Source organism: Eptatretus burgeri, chromosome 10 (assembly GCF_056783735.1).
Source record: "Eptatretus burgeri isolate ZD-2024b chromosome 10, Ebu_testis_v1, whole genome shotgun sequence".
NCBI lineage: Eukaryota > Metazoa > Chordata > Myxini > Myxiniformes > Myxinidae > Eptatretus > Eptatretus burgeri.
In genome coordinates, this window is record NC_140970.1 from 9,955,365 (window position 1) to 9,965,364 (window position 10,000).

At 41.2% G+C, this 10,000-nt stretch overlaps 1 protein-coding gene across 6 annotated transcripts in view; it reads right to left on the reverse strand.

The window, feature by feature from the left end:
* Window positions 1–10,000, reverse strand: part of LOC147017934 (ankyrin repeat domain-containing protein 17-like) — a 208,348-nt gene that overhangs the window by 109,663 nt on the left and 88,685 nt on the right. For all 6 annotated transcript variants that reach the window (XM_085897031.1, XM_085897030.1, XM_085897029.1 and 3 more), the window contains 4 exons: window positions 8,689–8,842; window positions 8,042–8,198; window positions 6,304–6,451; window positions 6,041–6,188 (listed from right to left, as the gene is read on the reverse strand). In XM_085897031.1, coding sequence (XP_085753157.1) covers window positions 6,041–6,188; window positions 6,304–6,451; window positions 8,042–8,198; window positions 8,689–8,842 — 607 coding nt within the window. The remainder of the gene's footprint in view (window positions 1–6,040; window positions 6,189–6,303; window positions 6,452–8,041; window positions 8,199–8,688; window positions 8,843–10,000) is intronic.

Below are 10,000 nucleotides of genomic sequence, written 5' to 3' on the forward strand. Positions count from 1 at the left end.
TTGATTCTGACTTAAAAGTTAAGATGGTTTTATTTTGTCATACCTATGCTTTTCTCAACATGAATGTTAGTTTATCCGATCCGAGGAGAGTCCTCATCAAGATCAGCAATCATAAGATCGACCCGACAACTCTGTTCCTTGCCAGGATTCAGATTCAGATCTTGATTTGTAATATTAATTGTTCCAGTTGCAGTGTAATTTGTAAATGTTTTTTAGCCTGTCCCCCATGCAGTGGAAGACAGGGTTTTGAAATAACTTATGTGCGTCTGTGTGTCTGTCTGGGTCGTAACTTTTTTTTTTACCACTTGAGCTTTTCTCAACAAAATGGATTAGGGAGTCGAGTCATGATGTAGCTTCTTCTTCTTTCGGCTGCTCCCGTTAGGGGTCGCCACAGCGGATCATCCGCTATGATCCACATACTGATTTGGCATAGGTTTTACGCCGGATGCCCTTAATGACGCAACCCTGGTCGCCTCTTACGACACAGGGATAAGGATTGGGTTTCGCCATGATTCCGGGCTGCCCTTCACCCTCTCATAGCGCGGCCCAGCACAGAGCTCCCATCCTCAAGCGATCCTCCAACCCAAGCCTCCGAGTAGCCGGATTACAGGCACACGCCACTACGCCCGGTTCGAGTCATGATGTACAAGGAGCGTAAAACAGAAAGCATGTTGAGAAACAGCGTATGGCGAAGTATCACTGTGTGTGCGCGTATGTGTGGCGCCGCACACAGATCTCCATTAATGTCGGTCATATATTCTTCGATCTAACAATTTACATACCCTGGCAAAACTGCCGTGAAAGGCCATATTTCTTTTCAATCATGAAATTGGAACAGAGTTGTCAAATTTAACCATAACGAGTGAAGGATGCACAGATTCTGTGCAGCGTCTGCTACCGCAACACATTGTTTCAAGATAACATTCACAGCATATCTCTCAAGCCTTGTAGTCCCGAGTTCGACAAGTGTGTCAAGGCAGCCTTGATACAGTTTGACAAAGTTGTCTCATATAACCACAAGTCGATTTCATACCTCAAGAGTCCAAGAGTTTAGGCACATTGCATTAAACTGTTAAGTTGAGGAATGTTATCTCATTTTCAACAACAAACACCAATTTATTTCAAGACACCAACTGATCACTCATCAGACCCAAAATGTGCAATTTGGAGTCGGTCGGTCTGTCTGACCGCAATAAATTAGGTCGTTACTCCTCCAATCTTAACCATTGTGGTTATAAATAATACACCGTGCTTATGCAGCTCGAATAGATTGAAATTGCCCTGGATTGTAGCCTGACACCTGATGACTGAAGCCTGAGGTCTATACTTACTGTCACCTTCACAAGGCCCATGAGGCATATCGGGCTCAACCTTACAATACGTTATGATCCTCCTCACAGGTGTTTTGGTTATTTTACACTGAACGGAAAAGTTATTGGGCATGGCAATTGTGAATATGATACTTGCAAAGACATCTCAGGCTTACCATATCACCAAAATGGTGGACGTATGATTTATGGTTCACGAAAAAATATTTTCACAAAAAAAATAAGTCACCACTATATTCGTTATTGGTGTGTCTGTCTGTCTATCTGTCCCGAGCATAGCTCTGTGGGTTTTTATCCGATCCTGATAAAATTTTGGTGGGATGTTTATATCATGATCTAGTTGTGTTTTCCTGAGAATGGGCGTGGTGCGCCCATTATGGGCGGAGCCACGCCCAAAAAACATGTGTTTTTAGGGGGTAGCCGATTTCAATTTGGATCTTCTCCAAGGGGTTTTGTCAAATCTGACAGGGGTTTCAGTATTTGGTTAGCTCAATGGCACCTGCATAGCCCGGAGCTCAATTTTTCATTTTCGTCCCAAGGTCAAGGTCACAAGGTCACAAACTTAGAAAATTGCGAATTTTGACGTAAAAATCCATCTTCTCCGAGGGGTTTGTCAAATCTGGCAGAGGTTTTGGTATTTGGTTAGCCCAATGGCACCTGCAATAGCCCCACAGAGCTTGGTTTTTCATTTTCGTCCCAAGGTCAAGGTTACAAGGTCACGAACTTAGAAAATTGCGAATTGTGTTTATAGGGGTAGTCGATTTCAATTTGCATCTTCTCCGAGGGGGTTTGTCGAATCTGGCAGGGGTTTCGGGATTTGGTTAGCCCAATGGCACCTGCATAGCCCCACGGAGCTCAAATTTTTATTTTCGTCCCAAAGTCAAAGTCACAAGGTCACGAACTTAGAAAATTGCGAATTTTGACATAAAATCCATCTTCTCCGAGGGGTTTGTCCAATTTTGGCAGGGGTTTCGGTATTTGGTTAGCCCAATGGCACCTGCATAGCCCTATGGAGCATGATTTTTCATTTTCGTCCCAAGGTCAAGGTCACGAACTGAGAAAATTTTGACATAAAAATCATACGACCGCCCTAACTTTGAGAGCTGGGATGACAATATTTTTTATGCATAATCTTGAGGTCATTCCCCACCTAAAGTCTTGAAACCATTTTGCTCTATCTCGAATACCTTGCCCGTGGCGCCCCATTCAAGTTTGTTTTTACGCTGATTTCATCAAAGTATGGATAATCCGAGGAGTGCGAAATGCCATATAGCCGATATGACGTTATATTGTTCCTGGAATGTTCCAGAGGAAGTTTTGCACCAAAGGTCATCATCCTTGACCTTTGTCCTTTAAAGGTCACAAAGGTCAAATTTTCAAAGTTGTGGGAATCGAACCGGGTTTTCGACATTCTTCGACGAACTAACTCCAATAAGCTATAGCACGTATCCTGTTTCCTTATTTTAATGTCCACAACATTGTTATGTGACCTTTAAAGTTTATGCAAAGGTCAAATTTTTAAAGTTGTTGAACGAACCCGGTTTTCGACATTTTGCAGCTAATAACCTGTCACTCGTACCACATCATGTTGATCATTTTTATAACTTGGTCAAACATTATCACATTGTCTCATCCTTGACTTCTGAAACAATCTACATCGTCAAATACCGCTCGTGAACCATTGTCGTCTTCAGACTTGTCCTACTTAAAATTGTGGGTCAAGTCAGGCCAGTTGTCCAGCCAATGGGAATTGCGTTACGAGTTCACACGACTTGATTTGGAGGCTTCACAACCATGCAGCTTCATTATGTTTTTAAAATACTGTACGGTATAAGATTCAAATATCATAAGCCTAAGGGTCGGGAGGTCCTGTTGGTGGCCAATTTGGGGTCGCAGTAAAAAATAATAAGGTTGGGAACCACTGTCCGAGGAGGTACTCTCACTTGCCTCTAATCTGTCTCGCATGGGTTCAAATCCCGACCCAGCTCCAAACTGTCATCGCAGTGTTTCACAGGTAGAGTGCACCTTCTTGCCATGTGGTGATCATAACTACCAAGTTTGGCAAATTTCTGCCTTACTGTTGAGGAGGAGATAGTGTGACAGATAGACAAGACAGAGCCGATTACAATAGCCCCCGCCCAACCTCAATCCTCCCAACTTATTCAAAAAGCACGGGGATAATAACATGGCTGAGTCCAAGTCATGATAGGCTAAGCAAGTGTGAAGATGTACAATTAAGGTGAAAAGGATTAAATACAAACAGATATCAACAATGTGGAACAATATCACCCCGTTTATTTTCAAAAGGCATGGGGATCATGATTGAAAATAGCAATAAACAGAGAGAGCAACCAGCCTGGTTAGATATACAACAGTGAAAGATCTATCTTTTAGGATGAGGCACCTCCCATGCCCATTTTGGCCTGGAATGAGAACATGAAAACCCAAGCTACAAGGGACCTTTAAAAAAAAATGAGCGGGGGGGGGGGGGGAAGGATCACATATTGTAATTTTCTCTGTCTGTCTGTCACACTGAGTCCTCTTAAACAGTTGTGCAGAAATTAATCACCTGTAGTTATGATGACCACATGGCAAGAAGGTACGAGAGCAGTATAATTTTTGACCTGCCCCCTGGGGCGGGATTAAAAGGTCAAATACCAAAATAATGCAATTACTGGCACATTTCTGAATGAAACTTTGAATATGCAATCAAAAATTGGGGGAAAAATAAAATATGCAATGAGTTTTTGGAGTTGACACCTGTTCATGCTCCAGGGGGTGGAGACTTCGGGGCACAGGGGTTAAAACATAAAATTTGTTGAATTCAAAATTTGATATTGGGTAATTCCTGGTGGAGCCTTTTGCCATATTTCAATTTTGCTTGAGGTGGGAAGCGTGGGGATTTGCGATGGCGAACCATCGACTTCTCTCGAGTGTGTGAAATTATTTTTACTCAGTCAAGTGAATTTGCATAGCAAATGAGATGTACATTCTTCAACGTGTAATAGGATTTATACCTTAAAGAATGTACACACTGTCATATGAAAATGTCTTGGTCCTTTCAACGGTAGAAGCCAAATTCTCAATAAATGCTTTAAAAATCTATAAAGCAAGCTTTTGGCAGCACAGTCAAAATATACTTTAGGAACTCCAACAAAATTTTTGGTTGTCTTTACCTCTCATAACAATCATTGTGTAACCAGAACAATCTTCACATTATTGCAAGAATTTAAGTAGTCCTGCGCCGCATAACGACGTTTTGGGCAACGACGGTTCGCATATTCGACGGTGGTCCCATTATCACATTTACGATGGATCTGCCAGCTCCATTATAATCGAAATCAGCTTTCAAACTGAACCAATGTTTCCACGTTTACCTTCTAGCAAATAAATTACCTTTGAATTGAAGAATTCCACGAATAAATCGTTGTTACAGTCGAAATTAAAACAGATTTTTTTTTTTTAGTGAAGCTTTTTATGTTTTTAAAACAATCGCACTGTTCCGAAAATATATATATCACAATTGACAGGTGCTCGTTTCTTCATTTATAAATTATAACATCGATGCAATGATTATTTATAAAATCCAAACGCTATTTATTCATCTTTCTATAATCGACGTGAGAGGAGATTGTAAGCTGTTGCTAACAACACCGATGGCCGTCATGAACAGCACAAAGGTAAAACTAACGTGTCTTCCGTCTCTCTTGGATGTGTGTTACAATTGCCGACAGTATTCAGTGCAGTAACATGCTGTACAGGTTTGTATCCGAGAAGCAATAGGCTACACTATATAGCCTCGGTGTCTAGGTTTGTGTAAGTATGATGTTCGAAAATGAAAACGAAAAAAAATATATGATGTTCGCACAACGACAACGTCGGTTAACGACGCATTTCTCAGAACGTAACCCCGTCGTTAAGTGGCGCATGACTGTACTGTTGGACTCATTCACGGGGGATAAGTTCTGAAAAATTCCTCGAATGTCAAATTCGCGCATGTTGGGGCATTGTTTCAATGGGAAAAAGGGGGATAGGTTCCTGGCGGTTCATGATTCATGAGGTAAAAATTTTTAAAACCCCGTGAAAAACCACAAATACGTCGCAAAAAATACACGAATACGCCCACAAAAAATCATGAAAACGCAAAAAAAAAAAACAACCCAGGAATACGCGAAGTACAGGGCCGCAAACGTAAGCAGGTCATATTTTATGAACCACGAATACGCAGGGTCCGCGAATAGCGGAACCGCGAATGGCAGGGTCTGACAGTACTGTATTTCCCAAATCAAAATTAAGGCCTTGAAAATAAAATAAGCTTTAATGAAAGGAAATGAACTACTGACATGAAAATAACTTGATGTCAGTAGTCATTTTAATCAAACAAACAAATTACTCAATATCTTTGATAAAATAATAATCTTACTGCCCTTTTCCACTCCGTTACAGTTTCTGTAAACATTTTAATGCAAAACTGAATCATCTGTAATCGACTCAACTGCAACACATTTGAAGGTAATGTTCTAAATAATGAATACATTCCATCAAAATAATTTTGTAATAACGATTCCCACATGAAGCCCAATAACGTAGAATCATATTTTACATTACTCGCGACGAATGATGTCACAAATATCTTCTTATACGTTTTGTGTTATCAAAATCATGTTGCGCATTCCTACAAGTCCACCAATAACTGTCTCATGAAATCTTACCAGTGGTAGACTGAGCATTCACGTCAGCACCATGGGCAAGCAAAAGCCTCACAATGTCTCCAAAACCACCGCTGGCAGCTGCCATCAAAGGAGTGATATCCCCTTTAACACCCCTGTCCTCCACATTTGCATGCATTGCCAGGAGAACCTGGAAACAAAATTGGTGACATTCACAAACATACCTTACCAGGGTCTGTATTAAAGTGATAAGCAAACAATGCATCTGGAAATCTAAGTTGTTGATGAGCCTGGCTTGAACTCACCTGTGCAAGTTCATAGTAGCCGGCAGAACAGGCAAGGCACAGCAGGCTCTCTCCCTCCTCTGTAGTCTCATGTACACTCCGGCCTTCATCTAGAAGCTTCCTCACAGCGGTAACATCTCCGTCTGAACACGCCTCTGCCAAGCTGCGGCTGTACTCAACCGATGGAAGAATCAGCAGCATGCAGTCAGATGAGAAATCCATGAGAAAATTAGTAAATTATATAAAAATACCTGATGCAGGACACTTTGTTTTGCAAATTTGCTGACATCCAAATTAAAAACAAAGGCATATTTTAAAGCAATCTTTTATACCTATATAAATGCAAGTTGCAGGATTATGTCTGAACAGGGTAAACCTCACAACCACAGCATGTATGATGCTGAATGATACCTCATTTAAGAGATCTTGGGTCGGGACAGTGCATGTGGAGGTTTACAAATACCGATATTCACACAATTTTGACTCGTGTGCATTTTTGTGCGTTGTGCACATGGGCGGTGTACATGCTCAGAGTCGCTGGTTCACACATCTACAAGAAGTTAAGAAAAAAAAATCCACAAACTATTTCGTCAATTGTCATTATTTATATTTTTTTTTACTGTCGAATAATTACCATTTAATCCATTTACTTCACCAAAAAACCTGAGCAGTCTTAACAGTTAGTGACTATTATGCGGACGTGGGGTTGAGGATTTGAAGAAGAAAAGGCGAGTTGCGGACATGGGGCTGTGTTACGCTCGTCTGACTCGTCCAGTGACCCGGTACAAATCTGGCGTGTTGAGACATAGCAACCGCAACAGTCGATGGATCCGAGACTTCCCTGCCGAATCTGCATTTGAAGGCCGAGTTACCGTGCAGATTGGGAGTCCGAAAGCAAACGTGTATGTATGTATGTATGTATGTATGTATGTATGTATGTATGTATGTATGTATGTATGTATGTATGTATGTATGTATGTATGTATGTATATATATATATATATATATATATATATATATATATATATATATATATATATATATATATGTATATATACACCCCTATCAGATCCCCATCATTATTGCTATTTTCTAATGCATAAAGTTTCATCTCTGTCAGCTGCTCCTTGTAGCTCAAGTCGAACAAAGCACCAAAAATGATCAAGTCGCTCCACTTCAAACCACCTCTATGGCAGCCATGTTTTTCCTCAGCCGTGGTGCCCAAAACTGCCAACAATATTTGGGATACGGTTCACTAACACCACCCCCTCTCGCAGTGTCTACAACTATCCCCAAATCCTTCTGCCGTGTCACAGACTCAGAGACTGCCTCATGCATTATTTCGTCCCCGCTTTCCTTATTCTTACCCATCCTCAGCGCGTCACATTTCCCAATATGAAAATTTCATCTGCCAGTCGTCGAAAGTATCTAGACTTTCCCGAATAGAGATGAATGTGATTACTTTGTGATTAATGATTACAAGACCAGTGATTACTGTCCGCCCCCCCCCCACCCTCGTTCTTTAATATGAAGAAAATAATTACTCAACGTTTAGCTGCGTAAGCAGCAAAGTATCAGGGAGATTTAATAGGTATTACCTGGAGAAAGTATCCCACACAAATTCACAAAACTATGGCGAGTACAAAAGACTAGTGCCAACAGCAAAGGTTTCTCAAAGTCACATTTTCCCAACTTTTGGTTGAAACGAGTGATGGTGCCAAACTGCCAGAATAAACCAGATGATGGATGCCACACTCACTTGTCTGGTTGCCCAGCAGTGTTGGCACTGTCAGCCCTCATGCGTGTGAGCGCTGCCGCTGCCTCGTCCAATGCACAGCTCACTGAGGATGTGAGTCGACGGAGAACCTCCGGGTCAGATAATGCTTTTCCATCAGCGGTGGAGAGTTTGCCAATGCCTACCAATGGCCGTAGGTGAATGGTACACGTAAGAAAAGCATGGTAAAAGAAAATCTAAAGGAAGGATGCACAGAACTGGAAACAACAGAGTGGATAAGAACAGACATATCACAATCATCTCCTGAAAAGCAAACAATAAGCAGAACAACCCGACACACCGATGAGACTTTCACAAGTGTTAACCCGATAGTAGACAGCACGTTTGGGCCCACCTACAAAGGGCTGAGGAACTCGTACAACACAATACAGTACTTGGGATGGAACACAAATTGTATATAACATGGCTCCTTAGTCTCTCCTACAAATTATAGTTACCTATGTTTGGATACAATCGGAAAGCAAATGTCAAGTTAAATACTTGCTCCAATTACTTCCAATTTGTGCGAGTGTCATCTGTTAATAATGGGTGTGAAACTAAATGGAGTCATATCATAATCTCATATTGCAGCGTTGTGCTGTGAGGAAAGCGTAGGCAATGTTAACGGGTACCTGCAGCCTCCAACAGTGCTTCAAGGCGCGCCTGAGTTTCTGGATCAACACTACGTAGGTCAGTACCATCAGCTGCGCTCGAAAGTATCAGCTTCGATGCTGTATCCAAGATCGGGGCTTCCAACTCTTCATGATCCAGGATGAAGGATTCGACCTGCATAAAAAAACCAGAATGGAACAAGAGTGAAGTTGGGACAAATGAGAGACAGTTCAAAGAGATACAGATCGAAGGTAGTATCACCGATGCCAAAAGATAAAATATAGGGCTCGAGACGAACGTCTTCATTCCTCCTCCCAACCCCCTCTCCTCTCCACACAAACATGCACCAGTGATCGTCCAACTAAAGGAATCAATAGCGTTGCTTGTGAATGAAAACAAAAGACTTCCTCGAGTACAAACGAAATTTATCACAGCAAAAAAAAAAAAAAAAAAAACATGGTAAAAGAAATCAATTTTTATTCAGATCAATCTCGACCTCATTTTGGCAAGAGGTTCACTGAGCTAACCTGAATCGAGCTCCTTTCAAAAAAAAAAGTCCCTTTAGTTTGAACACCGAATTATTCAATTTAAACCCACGAAGGCCACCCAGAGATGCAATTACCTGATCAAATGAAATGCATCAGCCATTAACTTATGAGATATCTATATTTAAATAGACACAAAAAAAAAAAAACAGTATTGTTTATTTTATTTTTAAGTGGTGAAAGTGCATAGAAAATACTGCATTGTGGTAATGAAGAACACAAACTATTCTGCCAAACTGGGGATGACCAATGACCAAGGGTTTCCCATCCAATGTCTAACATTCGAGGTTGAACAGTTGCTGAGAGTCCAGACAAAAACCGTGGGTGTGGCTGCAGCCAGTAAAGCAATTGAGGTAAAGACACGCTGGAATAAATCTTTTCACCAAATTGCTACAAAAGTGAAACCATAACATCAACATAATATAAAGGCAACAAAAATTTTGGGCCCCAAACATAGGCAACTGGGAATTCCTTTGAGTGCAATCAGAAGATCGCCGACCCTCACCAGGACTAGTTTTTGTGGTGTTTGTGTAGTGTATTTTGTATGGTGTTTGTGTACTGGTATGTTACGTGATGAATAAGAGACAACCGGGTACCAAGACGTACCACTTTGATGCAACCCCGCTTTGATCGGACACATCACCCTGACCCATGACGTTTATTATTCGATTCAGAATGGGATTAAAATATATTCAATTAAAATCAAATGGAAGTATTGGAAGCACAGACTGCATTGGAGTAATCAGAAGGAACCCGAACAAGCAAAAAGCAAAGATGAAGTCATCAG